The following is an 18,991-nucleotide window of genomic DNA, read 5'->3' on the forward strand; positions in this document are numbered from 1 at the left end:
AAATATACTCCACAGAGACTGCTCTGCTGCACCTTCTCTCTAGACAGACCTCTTCAGAACACTCCATTTCCCTCCACAGATTTAAAGTTCATAGATAGGGTCATCACAGAATTATCCAAATCAAATAATCATAATTGAATTAGCATTGCGGCTTAGTGACGTAACAAGCAGAAAAAGATGAACGGAGAGAAAAAAAATGAAAACTAACTCTTTCTCCCATGTGTTTGTCTTTTTCAAATCAAAATCAAATAAAATCCCTTTATTGTCACTCAACCATATACACAAGTGCAACAGTGGGTGAAAGTCTTCGGTGCAGTTCCAAGAAACATAGCAGTATGACAATTACAATAAACATCTGATTTACACATAACACAGTTTACACATCTTATTGCACAACACAATATACACCTAATAATATACATTGTACAGTATACACAAAATAAGAAGACTGTATACAATAAAAATACACTGTAACCCCCCCCCCATGTAATCAGTGGAAATAAATATGAAGTATTGTGTTGCATTCAGCTGTCAGTTGATAGACAGTTGCCAGTGTGATGTTAAGAGAAAATATAATTTATGACAGTCCAGTGTGATATTAATAAAGTGCAGTCTTGATCGTGAGAGATCAAGAGTTCAGAAGTCTGATCGCTTAGGGGAAGAAGCTATCATGAAGTCGGCTGGTGCGGGTCCTGATGCTGCGATACCGCCTGCCTGATGGTAGCAGTGAGAGCAGCCCATGGCTCGGGTGGCTGGAGTCTCTGATCCTCCGAGCTTTTTTCACACACTGCCTGGTATAGATGTCCTGGAGGGAGGGAAGCTCACCTCCGATGATGTGTCTGGAAGTTTGCACCACCCTTTGCAGGGCTTTGCGGTTGAAGGCGGTGCTGTTGCCATACCAGGCAGTGATGCAGCCAGTCAGGATGCTCTCTACAGTGCTGGTGTAGAACCGTGTGTGGATGGGGTGGTTCATTCCAAACTTTCTTCTTCACAATGGCCTCAGTGTGGACGGACCATGTGAGTTCCTCAGTGATGTGGACACAGATGAACTTGAAGCTGCTGACTCTCTCCACCTGTGCTCCATTGATGGTGATGGGGTTGTGTTCTCTGTCTTTTCTTCTGAAGTCCACCACAATCTCCTTGGTCTTACTGAGGTTGAGGGAGAGGTTGTGATCCTGACACCAGCGTGTCAGAATGTGCACCTCCTCTCTGTAGGCTGTTTCCAGCGTGATCAGATCTACCACCGTCGTATCATCAGCAAACTTAATGATGGCATTGGAGCTATGTGTTTCCACACAGTCATGTGCGTACAGGGAATACAGGAGTGGGCTGAGAACACAGCCCTGCGGGGCTCCAGTGTTGAGGGTCAGTAATGAGATGTTGCTGCCCATTCTAACCACCTGGCGTCTGTTTGACAGGAAGTCCAGGATCCAGTTGCACAGCGAGCTGTTTAAGCCCAGAGCCTGGAGTTTCACATCAAGCTTGGAGGGCACTATTGTGTTGAATGCTGAGCTGTAGTCTACAAACAGCATTCTCACATATGTGTTCCTTTTTCTAGGTGGGAGAGAGCAGTGTGTAGTGTAGATGCAATGGCATCATCAGTGGAGTGGTTGTTGTGGTAAGCAAACTGCAATGGGTCAAGAGAGAGAGGTAGCACAGAGCAGATGTAATCTCTGATTAGCCTCTCAAAGCATTTGCTGATGATAGGGGTCAGAGCAACAGGACGCCAGTCATTTAAGCAAGTGATTTTGAATTGCTTTGGTACAGGCCCAATGGTGGACGTTTTAAAGCATGTGGGGACCACAGACAAGGAGAGGGAAAGGTTGAAAATATCCATAAAAATACAGCCAGTTGGTTCGCACACGCTCTGACGCAGCCTGGAATGCCGTCTGGACCCGCGGCTTTACGGATATTCACCCGTCAGAGGGATCGGGTTACATCCGCTACAGAGAGTGAACTAACCTCTGTAGCTTTGGCCGCGGGAGCTCTCTCCATGAGGGTGGTGTTGTTTCTCTCGAAATGAGCATAAAAAATATTAAGCTCATCCGGGAGAGAGGCAGCGGTGTTCACGGCAGAGTTTTTATTCCTTTTAAAGTCTGTGATGATATTAATTCCCTGCCACATGCTTCTAGAGTCAGTGGTGTTGAATTGTCCTTCAATCTTGTCCCTGTACTGGCGTTTGGCTGCTCTGATAGTTTTGCGGAGGGCATAACTGGCTTGTTTATGCTCCGCGCATTAAGTGCCACATGAACATCGCTATTAATCCACGGTTTCTGGTTAGGGTAGATCCGTATTGTTTTGGTTGGCAAAACAAAAATAAAAAAATGCATAAATATCATCTATGCACTTCCTGATGAAACGCGTTACAGTATCAGCATAGACCTCGATGTCGTCATCATCAGAGGCGGACCGGAATGTCTCCCTGTCCACGTGATCAAAACAGTCCTGTAGCATAGAATCTGATTGATCTGATCAGCACTGGATCATTCTGAGGGCGGGTGTTTCCTGTTTCAGTTTCTGCCTGTAAGTGGGAAGAAGGAGAACGGAAGAGTGGTCCGATTTGCCAAATGGTGGGCGGGGGAGGGATTTGTAGCCATCCCGGAAGGGAGAGTAGCAATGGTCCAAAACCCGGTGCCCTCGTTTGTTGAAACTGATGTTTTGCTAGTATTTCGGTGCTGTTGACTTGAAGTTGGCTTTGTTAAAATCCCCGGTCACAATGAACACGGCGTGTTTGAAAAACAAAGCCGTCTGGCCCCGGAGCCTTGCCTGTAGGCAAGGTCTTAATTACCTTGCCAAGCTCCTCCAAGTTTATCTCAGAATCAAGAGAACTGTTTTGCTCAGTCGTCAGTTTAGGAAGTTCTAATGGTTCCACAAAGTTTCTAATATCTTCATCAGTAGACGAAGATGTGGAACAATAGAGATCAAGGTAGAATTCTTTAAAAGTATTATTAATATCAATGGCCGAGGTAAATATTTCACCACCAGCAGATTTCACTGAGGGAATGGTAGAAAGACTCTCTGTTTTATATATTTAGCCAGAATTTCTCTGCCTTGTCCCCCAACTCAAAATATGACTGTCTTGCCCTGAATATCCAAAACTCCACCTTCCGCGACAAAATAGTATTATATCTGTATTTCAATCGGGTCAATTCCCTGAGGCCATTAGACAGCATTCGGCACTTGAGCTCTGCCTTGGCACTTTTAATATCCCCTTCCAATTCCACAAGTTCTTGTGCTTTGTATTTTTTGGTGAATGAGGCATATTGTATGATCCGGCCCCTAAGAACCGCTTTAAGTGCCTCCTGAGCCATGCCCATAGAGGATACTGAGGACCAATTGGTCTCCATATAGACATTGATTTCAGCCTTTATCATTTGTTGGAATTCAGGATTTTGCAAAAGGGATATATTAAAGCGACAACTATATGATTTTATTTTTCTCCATATGTGGCAACACTTCTAAACACACCAGGGCGTGAGCTGAGACTAAAATGTTTCCAATTGAGCAATCAACAGCAGATGAAATGAGGGACTTTCTAGAGTAAATCTTATGGACTGATGAAAAAAAATGTATAGTCCCTACCAAATGGGTTCAAAAGTCTCCAAATATATTTTACACATCCTGTGAAGCGTACATTTTGCTATAGGGGGCTTGCACACTTTTGCTTCACTATGTTGAAGGACTGAATCCATCAAAAGATTAAAGTCTCCTCCCAATATTATATCATGAGGGGTGCCAATGGCTTGCAACAACCCTTCAAGATCTATAAAAAAGCCCTGATCATCAAAGTTAGGTGCATAGATATTAGCCAAAATAAGACTTTGCCCCTGAATTTCAGCTAAAACAATAATGACTCTTCCTAATTTATCTTTAATCTGTTTGAGACATTTGAATTGTAGATGTTTACTTATCAGCGTAATGACTCCCCTGCTCTTACTTGAGCCAGGACTAAAGAAAGCATGCCCATCCCATATCCTCCCAAATTTTTCAGCTTCCTGCAGATAAAAGATGCATTCCTTGAAGAAACACTATCATATTTCTTGAGCTTAAGAAGAGAAATAACCTTCCTTCCTTTTATAGGGTGCCCCAACCCATTCACATTCCACGTGGAGAGAGACAATCCACTCATATTAACATTTGACATTTTGACATATAAGAAAAAATAGTGTGTCAAAAACAAGATTATAAAGACCACGTTCCAACATTAGTGCAACCCTCAAAACCCGAACAGCCCCCAGAACAAAACAAATGGAAAAAAACGTGTGCATTAACCCCGTGCAGGACAGCGCCAACTGGTGTCCATCCCTCCAAACTCAAACAGTCCATGCACGCCTTCGAGAGCCCCCATGTCAACCTTGCCGTCGGATTGCTCAAGTCTGGTGTTTCTATATACATTTTGTGAGACAGAATTACACAGCAAAAGATAATCAATAAAACAAACTCCAGCCAATAGGTGGAATAAATACAAAGAGCATGTAGACTCATCCATAAAACTGTCCTGAAGGTGTTACTCTACAAAATAAACTCCAGCCGATAGGTGTAACCAGCACAAAAAAAAAGCATGCAGATTCTTCAAACAGTCAAGCAAATGTTCAGTGAGCCGGTCCACTCGGCTGCAACATGAGTGCAAGCAAATGACTTCAATTACTTTGCAAGAAATACTCCACAAAGCAAACTCCAGCCGCTAGGTAGAACCAGCACAAAAAAGCACGCAAATTCCCCAAACAGTCAAGTGAATGTTCATTGAGACGTTCCACTCGGCTACAACGAGAGTACAACAAGATGACTTACTCACTCCAATGACTTTATGAAGGACATCTTTTGCTGTGGACATGTGAATATTTTACGGCCATCCTTAGCATCTATTCTCAATTTGGCCAGCAATATCAGTGCAAAAGCGACCTTCCATTGATGTAAAAGATTCTTGCATTCCTTGAATCGATCACGTTTCTCTCTTGTCGAGTTCGCAAAGTCTGGGATCAAGAAAATGCTGTGGTTCTTCCAGGAAAGCCTTCCTTTACTCCTTGCCTCGTGTAACACAAGATCTTTATTGGATGATCTCAGAAATTTGGCCAGAATTGATCGGGGACCGTCTCCCTCCGCGGATCGCCGAGCAGGGTCCCTGTGAGTTTGCTCGATTTCCAGTTTATGGCCTGCTATGTCGAGCAGATTCAGAAAGAGCCCATCCTGGAATTTCACTGTATCCTGTCCTTCTACTCCTTCCAGGACTCCAACAATATGGACGTTATTCCGCCGGCTGTAGTTTTTCATGTCCTCCAACTTCTCCCTGACACACTCCAAATCCACCTTGGTTGCTAGCAGATTAGCAGATAATTCCCTCTCCGATGACTCCAGGTAATCAATCCATTTCTTGACATCCCTCACTCTTGTAACCACATCAGTGAACTTCGCCTCCATGGCAGTGATCGATCAACGTATTACAGCAAGATCCTCAAAGTCAGCAATGACCTTTGTCAGCATTGCTGAAATGTTCAGCATCTCCCGCCGCATTTCCCCCACCTCCCCAACCAAATTGACTCCCAGGCTCGCGGCCTGCTTGGGGACGTCAGCTTGAACACGTAAGTGTCTTTTAATGTATCCAGAGCCCGAGGATTTTGAATTCTTTGAAATATTGTCCTCCTAGAACCGTTATGGAACAGAGTGTATTGAATCTCACCGGTTTATGTCATAAAAAGTATTAAAAGTAGCAAAGTGTGCACGTCCGAACCTCGCATAGAGCCACGTGACTCTCCCAGCCCGTGTGAGTTCTAAACACTGGTTGTAATATGGCGGCGTCTTTGCGATGTATCCGCCTGGGGTCATTTCACTGACACACACAACAGTGATTCCGTGTCAGTGATCAAGTGATGGAGAAAGGACCTTTTAACACTATATGTTGTACAAAATAAGCCCAGAAGCACCTTACTTTGCAGCCTCTGTAAGGCGCAATTAAATTACCACAGAAGCATGTCAATTCCTAACTATCATGAAAATGCAGATTGAGACATTGTCTGCAAGCGCTTTTCATTTGGAGTTCATTGTGGCGTTTGCTGCTGGCGTTGACGTGAATTGTGAATGTGGCTTCACAATTGCTGCAGCAAAGCAGATCTGAGGGAATTGTCTGAGGGACAATTGATATTGGTGTAGGATGAGTATTTAAAAGATTTAATGCGCATTGAAATGAATACACAACCTATGGACACTAGTTCTTTCAATTAATCAACCTCCCACTTGTGTTTAATAAGGAAACGTTTAATGTTACTTGTGTTGGTTCTATTTTAATGCTGTTAAAATGTTAAAGCATTATTGTTACATATTGTTTTTTTTTCTTTCCTACGAAGGAAATAAATGCATTTTGACAAAGTATATGTAGTCTAATTTCAGCAATTTTTAAAATCTGTGATTAATCGGGATTAACTATGGAAAAATTATGCATTTAATCATGATTTCAATTTTTAATCAACTGACAGCACTAATGCCTATGCATTATATTAGGGCTGGGTATTGATACAGATTTCAAGATTTGCTATTTATTTAACAGATGATAAAATAATCAACACAACCCAAACATAACATTTAAAAGTAGAGATGCACCTGTTGAACAAGTATGTATTGGCCGTTAAAATGATAAACATCGGAATATCGATATAAGCATTAAAATGCCAATGTGACAAAACAATGTTTTATTTATAATTGGTTATCAACATATGTAAAAAATATTTTAGCGATAATCGCCTTAAAAATATTGCGATATCTAATTACATCATCAACCCTCCTGCCGAGGGTCAGTGAATATTTATGCTTTATTGATTTTGCTTTAAAAATTAATTTATTGAAGCTTGAAAAAATTTAAGACATTTCTAAATTCAAAATGCACTTTAAACGAAACGAAAAAAGCAATTAAATCAACGTGATAAAAACATCTTATATAACCACCTCCCCAAATCCATACATTTACCATCTCCAACGGCTCCGTTTGCCATCACGCAAGTATCGATCAATGACAACAGGTGGAAAATTACAAATAGCCTACAAATTAAGAACTAAAGACAATTATACATTTAAAGATAATAATAATCATAATAAATAAGCCTAATAAATGTCCTTGTGTTCCCAAAATAATGCTGCCAAATGTGTGTTCTTATCGAATTTGTGTTTATATTGTGTTTTGGTACAGTTAATGCTGCCTAAAGAAAAGAAAATAGATCTCAATCTTAGGTTCATGGTGAACGTGTCTTGTATTATTTTATGATTTAATCACTTTCGTCTTTGTTTCTTTAATACAAAGATATATATTACTGAACCTGCAGAGTTGCGTTCACAGTGCATGTTACCCGCGAACTGCTCCATGGGGGGAAAAAGCGAACTAAACTCACAGCACCTACCGAGATGATCGGAGACCATTTGCAACATTCTCACAGATTACTTTATTCTTGCAAACAGTTTTCAGATGAATGAAACAGAGAAAAAATGAGTAATAATTCTTTATATCCGCCTGTGTCACGAGACCTGTTTCAGCTAACGTTGCACGCCTCTGAACAAACAGCGAATCAGACACAAGCATTGACTGCTTTTGTCTGTTCTAAAAAAATATTATAAATCCTTCAAGCACGTGTCTTTGTCTAACAGCATTTCATGTCACTTGTCACTCTGAGACATTTTACATGTCACCTGCCTGTTGCGGGTAGATGAGCAAAATTAACCATGCATGAAATTCCTGCATTTGGATGAGAAGCTCGCAAACTGGATTCAGCCTTGTCGCATTTGGCGGGTGGCGAGTGCTAGTTTCACATCCTAGACTACCTTTTAAAATATAACTATATATACAATATTATTATAACTGTACTGTTTAATATATAACTTCCCAGATCCATGGTTTTGCCATTTTCCGATATTGTCGATCATTGTCTGTCAGTGAGAGTTGCAGTCTGCATCGTCATATTTGTAAGATATCGTTGATATCCGATTACATCGTCCTAATGCCCAGCCCTACAACACACTTAGTAAAAACTCTGAATTCAAATGCACAAGCCAAAAAATGTTTAAGGATTGGCACTCCTTAGAACATGTTTTAATTTAAATTCTTTCTCATTGTCACATTAATGAGGACAAACCAGTGTTACAGACGTGACAGTTGTGAAAGCGGCTCTTACCTATGCATGATGAGGGAAACCATGCAAAACGCTTTGACTTCTAAGACAGTGGTGTGGTATCCATTAAGGCAGCACAGTTAATTGAGTTCACATTAAAACCACAATATGGTCTTGCACGATTACAAAAGCTTAAAAGGCTGCTTTTTATAAATACATTTTTTTTTTTTTTTTGTAGGCTTTTTAATGACAAAGTTAGTGAAGAGGAGACAGGAAATGACAGGGGAGAAGAGTGGGAATGGGATCGGGAAATGACCTCAAGTGCTGTGATTTAAACTCGGGTCACCCGTGATGCATCAGCACCACATGTCGTGAGCACAGCCTGCTAGGCTAGGGCTCTGACAAAAGGCAGCTTTTTCAAATATAGTTTGCATTTGAATGCTTCAGTCAGTTTTGTTTGAGAAAGCAGTGCCCTCCACCGGTCTGGACGGCAATATCCATTACACCACGAATTTAAAAGGCCTTTTTGTTCCTTTGGTTAATACTTTTTCTTTTTCCGTGATGTGGTTGACATTTCTGGGGAATTGCCCAACATATACATAATATGAATTTGTAATGTTTTATCATACACAGTACATACAGTACATGTAAAATCTGAGTTCAGTTGTTTTGAATGGCAAAAAAACAAAAGTGCAAAAAATGTTTTACAAGTACAAAATAACCTTTTTTTTTATTTTTTCCATCATGCTATGAGATTTTTTTATTTTTTTTTTTTAATTTTTTTTTTTTGTCATCTTTTTATCTTCTATTTATCTTTCTTTTTGGCTGGCTCTCTTTCAAATTTTGGCCTGTCATTTGTTCAACAGATCCAATCCATGTTCAGTGGGAACACTTTTTGTTAGAACAAAAAAATAAACGCTTTTGTACCTCCTTGTATATTTTTAAAGCAAAACAGTGATCTGATGAGTGGTGACAAAATAAGGTGAGTGGCAAAATATCAGTATCGGCCAAAAACTTTCATATCAGTAAATCTCTATTTAAAAGTAAAATATCTATCTTGGGATTTTAAGAATCGAAATCAGGATTGTTCCAATAAAGATTGTGGTTAATCGGAAAATCTATGTTTTTACCCAACTCTATATTTTATATACATTTCCTGTCTATATTGAAAATCTGTGATTCAAAATTAAATTTAAACCTGTAGTACACACAAAACAGTAATGATTCTTGGTTTATTTCATGTTGGATATGACCGAAAGTAATGACTTGCGGTTTAGTGCGTAAGTCAGATGTTAATTCCGTAACTGTGACCGATTCTGTAAGTGAGGCCGTTTGTTGAAGATCAGTGAGTTTGAGACTCATCGACTTGAGTCATTTTGACCAATTCATTTGTTCATCCGGTTCATTTTTTCGTAATCAGACTACACTGGTCGTAATGTATGTTTGTTGTGTGCTAACAATGAGCACAGCACTATACAATGTGTCAGTTTATTGTCTTTGTATTATTTTGCAGCATCCAGTCTTCTCTCAGAGCTGAATGTCATGAAAATCTTTCTGTTCCTGTATTTTTGTACAAAATCAGACCAGTTCTAAAAAAGAAATGGTTCTTGATTCTCAACCCTTTTCTTGTCACTTTCTGTGACAGCTGGTGTATTGCACCATTTTTCTTTGTGTATGAGACAAGTCTGAGCAACAGTGGCTAGTTGACAGTCAATGCTGATGTCTCTCTCACCATCTTTTTTCTCTCTCGCTCTAGAGTGATGAAGATATTGGGGCTGAAACTGGTGGGCAGAAACCATTACGACCCCAATGGCATCGTGATTCTTGGCAAACACAGGTATTTTGTACTGACCAGAGTGTCAGCGATTGCAATCCCGCCAAAATTGCTGCGCTCCAAGTTGTTTAGCATCACTCTATGATGACAGACCTATGATTACTTGAGGCATGTCGTGAAATGTATCAGCCATGCTTGCAAAAATGGTTTGCACACCGATTCTTTTTTTGGGATGTAATGCATGAGTGCTTTAACCTAACCTAACTGGGTGAAAGTCATGAAGAAAAAAGAAAAAAGTACAAAATTATATTTAGCATAAAGAAAATAAAAGCTTTTTTTTAGGACCAGTAGAATATTTTTATTTTTTTGTTGTGACATTGTTCATGACAATTAAGCACATTTCTTCCCAGATTTAAAGTAAAATGAAAGTAAATTAAATTAAAGTAACATATCATATTTTTTTCTGATTACTGTACAGAGAATTCTCATAGTAGAATAAATTAAATACAACAAATACTACCATGATGTATAAATACTTAACAATTAAGGTAATATATCATAATTTTTTCTCATTATAGTAAAGAGAATTCTCATTGTTTACCTAAATCTTTTCAACAATCTTGTTCCAAACCTGTAATGTGTGTGTGTGTGTGTGTGTGTGTGTGTGTGTGTGTGTGTATATATATATATATATATATATATATATATATATATATATATACACTCACTCACCGACCACTTTATTAGGTACACCTGTACATCTACTTATTCATGTGATTATCTAATCAGCCAATCATGTGGCAGCAGTGTAATGCATAAAATCATCATCAACCATCAGAATGGGGAAAAAATTTAATCTCAATGATTTCGACTGTGGCATGATTGTTGGTGTTAGATGGGCTGGTTTGAGTATTTCTGTAACTGCTGATCTCCTGGGATTTTCACGCACAACAGTCTCTAAGGTGTATAGAGAATGGTGCGAAAAACAAAAAACAACCAGTGAGCAGCAGTTCTGTGGACGAAAACGGCTTGTTGCTGAGAGAGGTCAACAGAGAATGGCCAGACTGGTTCAAGGTGACAGAAAGGCTTCGGTAACTCAGATAACCCATCTGTACAATTGTAGTGAGCAGAATAGCATCTCAGAACAACATGTCGAACCTTGAGGCGGATGGACTACAACAGCAGAAGACCATGTTGAGTTCCACTTCTGTCTGAGGCTGCAGTGGGCCTACCATTTGTGGACCTCAGCAGAAATCCAGATTTGTCAGACCAGGCAATGTTTTTCCAGTCGTCTACTGTCCCAGTTTTGGTGAGCCTGTGCCAACTGCAGCCCCAGTTTCCTGTTCTTAGCTAACAGGTGTGGTACCTGGAGGGGTCTTCTGCTGCTGTAGCCCATCCGCCTCAATGCTTGACGTGTTGTATGTTAAGAAATGGTTTTCTGCATAGAACTGTTGTAACGTGGTTATTTGGGTTACTGTCACCTTCCTGTCAGCTTGGACAAGTCTGGCCATTCTCCTCTGACCTCTGTCATTAACAAGCCGTTTTCACCCACAGAGCTGCCGCTCGCTAGATGTTTTTAGTTTTTCGCACCATTCTCTACACTCTAGAGACTGTGTGTGAAAATCCCAGGAGATAAGCAGTTACAGAAATACTCAAACCAGCCTGTTTGGCACCAACAATCATGCCACTCTCTAAATCACTGAGATCACATTTCCACATTAAGATGGTTAATGTGAACATTAACTGAAGCTCCTGACCCATATCTGCATGATTTTATACATTATACTGCTGCCACATGATTGGCTGATTAGATAATTGCATGAATAATTAGGTGTACAGGTGTACCTAATAAAGTGGCTGGTGAGGGACGATAGATAGATAAATAGATTTTTTTTTTTAACACTAAAGATAGAATGTTAGAGACTGAGGCTAAAATGTATATAATGGTTCACAAAAGTCTTCATTTTCTTTATGAAAAATTCAAATAAAGTATGACCTGGACATATTTTTGAAATGTATATATTTTTGGTCCAAATTATATGCGTTTATTAATGTTTTTGCATGTGTGCTTCTCTTTCTTGCGTGTGTATCAGGCTGCAGGTGTGGCCTGGGTATTCCACCAGTATTAAGCACACTGACGGTGGTCTCTACCTAGTTGCGGACATCTCACATAAGGTGCTGCGAAATGACTCTGTACTGGACATCATGTGAGTGTAACCAGGATGCTGCTGTAAAAGGTAGCTGCCTGTGAAGGCAGTATACAGCATGGCAGCTCACTAGGTTTTGGAACAGCTAATTTGTCTTCAAAGTTTCTGATGTGTGCTAGACTTGGTCTTTGTTTGTCCTGGTTTTGGGCCTTAAACTAAAATCAGTAGGATTCATTTGCAAAAAAATCTGTGTAATGATGTCAGTTTCTTAGCTCTGATGTCTTGTCAAACATTTTTGTTTGCCGTAGGAATGTGATCTACCAAGAGAGCCGAGAGAGCTTTCAGGACATATGCACAAAGGAGTTCGTCGGTGCAGTTGTTATCACACGCTATAATAACCGCACTTATCGCATCGATGACATTGAGTGGGCCAAGTCCCCCAAAGACACTTTCACCTTGGCTGATGGAACAGTGACCACATTTGTCGAATACTACAGGTTCATCTGCTGTTTGGAGAACACACTTTGTTTGATTTGAATTGTAAATAATTTCAGATCAGAATGCATGTAAAATGACACAACAGATATTTCAACATAGTGAAAGTTCCTATATTCATATATTGTTAAATCAGAAGTGTGTAATTTCTGTCCCACTAGCATCAACAAACAGAATGCAAAACACTCCTTCTGCCTTTACTTGGACAGGTAGTCTTGCTTGCCCCAAATTTACGCCATTGGTTGAGCCAATGTTGCAGTGTCGAGCTGGTCGGACTGCACAAACAAACAGCATTGTTTGCCACAGTGCTTACACATTTTTGGGATATCAACCTACAAATGTCTTAAGGTTGTCTGTGTATTAACCTGGGATAAGAGAATGTATTTTAACATGGAAATAATTACGCACTTCCACTTAAAATTTTTGCCCATCTAGCTGATTCACAGTTGTGAGAAGCTAATTATTGTTTATTATTTGCCTTTTCATTTTTCTAACATACTTTTTTACATGTACAGGAAGAACTACGGCATTACCATAAAGGAACTGGACCAACCACTGCTAATTCACCGTCCAAAGGAGAGATCCAAACCAGGAGGAAAGGTAAAATAAAGCTTATAAGACATCTGATTGGTAGGTAGACTGTTTCGTTTGATTGCAATGTTTTGAGTTAATTTGTTGGACTATTTGGAAGGCTTTAGAAATGATAGTGACAGCTGCAAGCCTGTCAGGTCATTAGAGTAGTGTATTTAATAGGCCTTTCCAAATTCACACTTCATAGTTTCATCTAGTGGTGTCGTGGTACTGCGCTTTAAAAGCTATTATTTTGGCTTAATCACTTGCAGTCAGGTTCAAAATGAACTTTCTGCCATGCCTATCAATGGTGGGTCTGTTGTGAAAATGTAGCAGCCCTAACTATTTCTTACCAGCCATGAAATTATATTTTGCATTTTAAAGAAAATGCATTGTCCCATTGACAGTGGAATTATTTAGCTTTTTCCCTCTTATTTGTGGTAAACAGCACAGTAAAAGTGATTTGATTTGAGGTCATTGTGTCTCATACTAGCAAGTCTTTTGGTGAAATGCCTCATCTCACCATCCACTTTGGGATTTGTCAAATGTTCTTTTTGGTGGTTTAATAATAATGTCTCCACTTGGAGATTTAAACCTTGCAATATGTTGCAATTTCTGAAAACGTTACCAACCAACTGGACTTGGCATGAGAAGAAAATAAATTTCAAAGAGATTGTTATTTGTTTGTATGTAGATGTAGTTCACAATTAACTTCTGTGAACACCCATAATGTAGAGGGAGATCTTTAATTGCTTTAAAGAGGTACTTCACCCAAAAATGGAATTCTCTCATTTACTTAGCCTCATGCCATCCTAGATGTGTATGACTTTTTTATCTGCAGAACACAAACAATGATTTTTAGAAAAATATCTCAGCACTGTTGGTCCATTTAATGCAACTGAGTGGTGGCCAGAACTTTGAAGCTCCAAAAAATCATATAAAGGCAGCATAAAAGTAATCCATATGACTCCAGTGGTTAATTCCATATCTTTAGAAGTGATATGATAGGTATGGGTGAGAAACAGATAAATATTTAAGCCCTTTTTACTATTAATGTACACTTTCACCAGTCCTCCTATACGCGAGAGGACAGTTCTTCTGTTTTTTAGTGATTCACAAACTTCTTGCATATCGCCACCTACTGGCCAGGTAGGAGAAATAAAAAAGGGAGGGATGAAGCAAAAGAAAAGAATAAACCATATTTGCACAACAACCCAGTAGGTGGCCAAATGCACAAAAAATGCGAATTGTAAAAAAGCAGAAGAAAAACTCTAGTGGACGTGCATAGGAAGGCTGTTGATATGCATAGGCTGTTATATATAAAATAAAATTAAAAAAAGGGCCTTAAACATTCATCTGTTTCACTCCCACACCTATCATATCTCTTCTGAAGAAATGGATAAAACCACTGGAGTAATATTGATTACTTTTATGCTGCCTTTATGTGCTTTTTGGATCTTTAAAGTTCTGGCCACCACTCACTTGCATTGTATGGACCTACAGAGCTGAGATATTCTTCTAAAAACGTTTGTTTGTGTTCAGCAGAATAAAGAAAGTCATACACATCTGGAATGGCATGAGGGGTGAGTAAATGATGAGAGAGTTTTCATTTTATGGGTGAACTATCCCTTTAAAGTATCAAGTTATTAGAAATTAAGATATAGATTTGATTTGTTCCTTAACAGGTTATAACGGGTGAGATTCTTCTGTTGCCAGAACTGTCCTTCATGACTGGCATCCCTGAGAAAATGAGGAAGGACTTTAGAGCCATGAAGGTACGGCTCCATCTAGAGTCTAGGCACATATTACCCAGACATAGTTTACCTTGAAGTGTTGATGTGTTTAACTTGTCAAGTAGCAATGTGTGGGTGAACTCACTTTATTTTGAAAACTGTTTAAATGCTGAACGATCCCTCTTGATCCCTGTGTGTTTGAGGATCTGACCATGCACATTAATGTGGGAGCTGAGCAGCACACCCAGAGCTTGAAACAACTGCTGCAGAATATCAACGCCAATGAAGGAGCTCTGTCTGAGCTGGGACGTTGGGGCCTCAACATTAGCCAAGAGATTCTAGTGGTGAGGATGGCACATGCAGTGTGTATGCTTGGATAGTGTAGGGTGCGCTAGAAAAACATATGTAGTTGATGAAGTATGTTTGCATCTTGAAGCAACATCTGGAGTGAAAAACGCTGTCTGTATTAGTGATTTATGCTTCTCTGGGTTTTCTGGAGTTTTTTTGGTCAGTTATTAAGGAAATATTGTTTTAGTTTTAAGGAGCTACCATTTACAAATCTGCATTCTGACTAGAGCCCAAAGGGATCCAACAGTTGGGTTTTGGGTCAGTTTAGCATATATTTGGTTTTGCATCTTGTTAATTTTTAATAAAAACATATTACAAATTTGCTTGAATTATACAACGTGTTTTGCTAACATGCAAACACCATCTTTGCTTTAAATCCTGTGAGGATCTGTGAGAATCCATGGGTCTATTTGTTCAAAGATTAAATAAAAAGATACCAATACTAAACATCACTCTTAGGGGCTGTTTACACCAAACTCATTTTAGCATTCGTTTGCTTGTTTTTTCAGTTGTTTTCCAAGATATGCTAGACCAACATCTTTGGTCGTAGCTCTGTGACTCTCGTGTAGGATCACCTTTTTTAAATTTGTTTTATTGATCTTGGATCAAACTCGGGGCACCTGTGTTCTGTTCTGTTTGTGGCGCTGCGTCTAGCTTTTTTATTACAAGGATGCATACAGTGTTAATGGCCTATAAGAGCACTGCTTTGCCAAATGATTTTAGGACCGGTTAACTAATCAAAGTATAATATAAATCTAATAGTATTTTGTTTGAAAAAGAAAAATACAATAAAAGGCATGAAAATCCAAATCTTAAAGGAATTGTTTACCCCAAAATTTAAATTCTCTCATCATTTACTCATCCTTATGCCATCCCAGATGTGTATGACTTTGTTTCATCTGTTAAACGCAAAGATTTTTAGAAGAATTTCTCAGCTCTTTTGGTCCATACAATGCAAGTGAATGGGTGCCAAACTTTTGAAACTCCAAAAGTATTCCATAGGACTCGAGTGGTTAAATCAATGTCTTCAGATGCAATATGATAGGTGTGGGTGAGAAACAGATCAATAGTTAAGTCCTTTTTTAAGTTCTCCTCCCTGCTCAGTCAATCTCCACTTTAACTTTCACTTTCATATTCTTCATGCATATTGCCCCCTAGTGGGCAGAGAGAAGAATTTTTAGCAAAAAAGGACTTAAATATTGATCTGTTTCTCACCCAAACCTGTTATATCACTTCTTAAGATGTGGATTTAAACAGTCATATGAATTACTTTTATACCGCCTTTATGTGCTTTTGGTAACTTTAAATGCTCTGGCCACCATTCACTTGCATTGTATGGACCTACAGAGCTGAGATATTCTTCTAAAAATCTTAATTTGTGTTCTGCAGAAGAAAGAAAATTCATACACATCTGGGATGGCATGACGATGAGTAAATTATGAGAGAATTTTTGGGCGAACTCTCCCTTTAAGTAATATATTCAGGCATCATAACATTACTACTGTATGTACTGTATGAATGGAGTTCAGAAAAGAATATACTGTTTGAATTAGAAAAAAGTAATCCCTAATATTATCGGCCTCCAATATTGGCCAATGCCACTAATTTAAACAATCAACTATTAACTTAAACTCATATGTATTGTTCATCCCTCATTAGTTGTATCAGCTATCTTGATTTGCTTATTGTATTTGTTCACTATGATCTAGGGTGGTGCTTGTAGCTAGCTTCAACTGTAACCTTTTGTTTGTACACAGACTCAAGGAAGAACTCTGCCCAACGAGACCATCTGCATGCATTCTGCCTCTTTCGTCACATCTCAGTCAGTAGACTGGTCTAGAGAGGTGGTCCGAGACCCCTCCATCAGCACTGTGAGTCAGCACAATCAGTGATCTCTGACACAGCACTGGGTCTTTGAACACAATCACTGAGAGTCATCGGTTTGCAGGGGTCCGGCAGAGCGCACACGTGCAGCAGGCACATGTGAGGCTGATGATACAAGACGTATTTCAGAACCAGTAAAAGCTGGTGTTCTTAAGCCATAGAAGATGTGTTGTTCGGCACAAAGGAACAAACACAGGACACTGTCTTGGCTAGTACTTTTCTAATACAGTTGAAATTTGGTATTGCAACATTGTAACTGCCTCCTTAAGATGAATCACTTCTGTTGTCTCCTTCCTCATTTTGGATAAAAGCATCTGCTAAATTAATAAATGTAAATGTAAATGAAAACAGGGCTTGAATTAACCACACCATTAAGGCACAAAAGAAATTGGGCATGGGTCTTTGAAAAGCACCGAGTGTGTCTCGTTTACTAACTGTGCGTAAAAACATATTGGTGTGTAAACTCCGTGCCTGAACGTTTTCATCTAGAAATCATAGTTCATTAAGTTAATTCTGGGTAAAATACTCAAACCCCACGAACCCAAAACACTTTTCTTATTAATATGGAATGTGTTCAACTTAAATATATTTGTATATACTGTATAATTAAAACAAAATCACACGAGCAAGAGTGCTGTATGGCCCTACATCAGCACGGCTGTGAATCAGCCGCAGGTAATCACAGCCGTGCTGATTTATGGCCATACAGCATGATTGCGAGTGTAATATTGCTTTTATACAACAGTTCATAGAAGTAAATTTAAAAAAAATTGGAAAACATAAGGACTGTCACCAAAAAAACACATTTGTGTATGGAACTACTTTCTTACTCCACGGATCAACCGGGGTGCAAGAGTCATGCACTAAAGAAACCGTTCTGTCTTCCGCCATGTCAGATATTTATATCTCCCTCCAACGCGGAAACTCCGGTAAAAGGTAAGCGACTATAGTATGTTTTTTGATTCCTCTGTCTGTTGTGTGTCAGCTGTGGTAAATGATGAAGCTGTTAGTTTAACTGTATTTCCAAGCTGTAGTAGTAGTCTGATCGATCATGGAGTGAGAGACAATGTCGATTATATTTTTTAATTATTTATTTATCCTCTTCCAATTTGGAATGCCCAGTTCCCACTACTTAGTAGGTCCTCGTGGTGGCGCGGTTACCTCAATCCAGGTCTCAGCTGCCTCTGCTTCTGAGACTGCCAATCCGCGAATCTTATCACGTGGCTTGTTGTGCATGACACCGGAGACTCCGCATGTGGAGGCTCATGCTACTCCACGTGCCTCATTGAGAGCGAGAACCACTAATCGTGACCACGAGGAGGTTACCCCATGTGACTACCCTCCTTAGCAACCGGGCCAATTTGGTTGCTTTGGAGACCTGGCTGGAGTCACTCAGCACACCCTGGATTCGAACTCGCAACTCCAGGGGTGGTAGTCAGCGTCAATACTCGCTGAGCTACCTAGGCCCCCACAATGCCAGTGATTTCAAAGAAACTGCTCAGTGCAAGTCAAGGCACATCAAAATCGTCTTTTGTCACCACCTGCTGGTTTAAGTCTTTAATGTCACAAGGAAAATTCAAAGTCACTCATCTAGCTCTTTTACACATCTGCGGTGCTACTACACCTTAGTTTGGACACCACGAACACAAGCAGAGTAATACAAAAAGTAAAGCATCCGAGAGCACTCACAGAACATCACTCATCCAATCAGTGTGATCCTATGTAATTGAAACTTATCTCTTTCCAAAAAAAATTTAAAAAATGGGAGGACAATCATTGACATTTCTGAAATGAGGATTACAATGCTTTATAACGATTGCGACACCCGTGGTCAGAACCTCCATGTTTCAGTGAAGGAAAAGTAAACGAGCTACTGATATAATCCATTAATTGGATAAGCCTTTTGCTCTTACATGCTCTTATATAATTTCCCTTTTTGTCTGTGCTCCA

The 18,991-nt window shown here is 39.5% G+C and overlaps 1 protein-coding gene across 1 annotated transcript in view; it reads left to right on the forward strand.

Moving 5' to 3' along the window:
• piwil2 (piwi-like RNA-mediated gene silencing 2) overlaps nucleotides 1-18,991 on the forward strand; it is a 59,942-nt gene that overhangs the window by 24,047 nt on the left and 16,904 nt on the right. The window contains exons 8-14 of the mRNA XM_051691661.1: nucleotides 9,847-9,927; nucleotides 11,958-12,071; nucleotides 12,320-12,508; nucleotides 13,022-13,106; nucleotides 14,762-14,851; nucleotides 15,013-15,153; nucleotides 16,915-17,028. Coding sequence (XP_051547621.1) covers nucleotides 9,847-9,927; nucleotides 11,958-12,071; nucleotides 12,320-12,508; nucleotides 13,022-13,106; nucleotides 14,762-14,851; nucleotides 15,013-15,153; nucleotides 16,915-17,028 — 814 coding nt within the window. The remainder of the gene's footprint in view (nucleotides 1-9,846; nucleotides 9,928-11,957; nucleotides 12,072-12,319; nucleotides 12,509-13,021; nucleotides 13,107-14,761; nucleotides 14,852-15,012; nucleotides 15,154-16,914; nucleotides 17,029-18,991) is intronic.

This window comes from Myxocyprinus asiaticus, chromosome 4, assembly GCF_019703515.2.
Source record: "Myxocyprinus asiaticus isolate MX2 ecotype Aquarium Trade chromosome 4, UBuf_Myxa_2, whole genome shotgun sequence".
Classification (NCBI taxonomy): Eukaryota; Metazoa; Chordata; class Actinopteri; order Cypriniformes; family Catostomidae; genus Myxocyprinus; species Myxocyprinus asiaticus.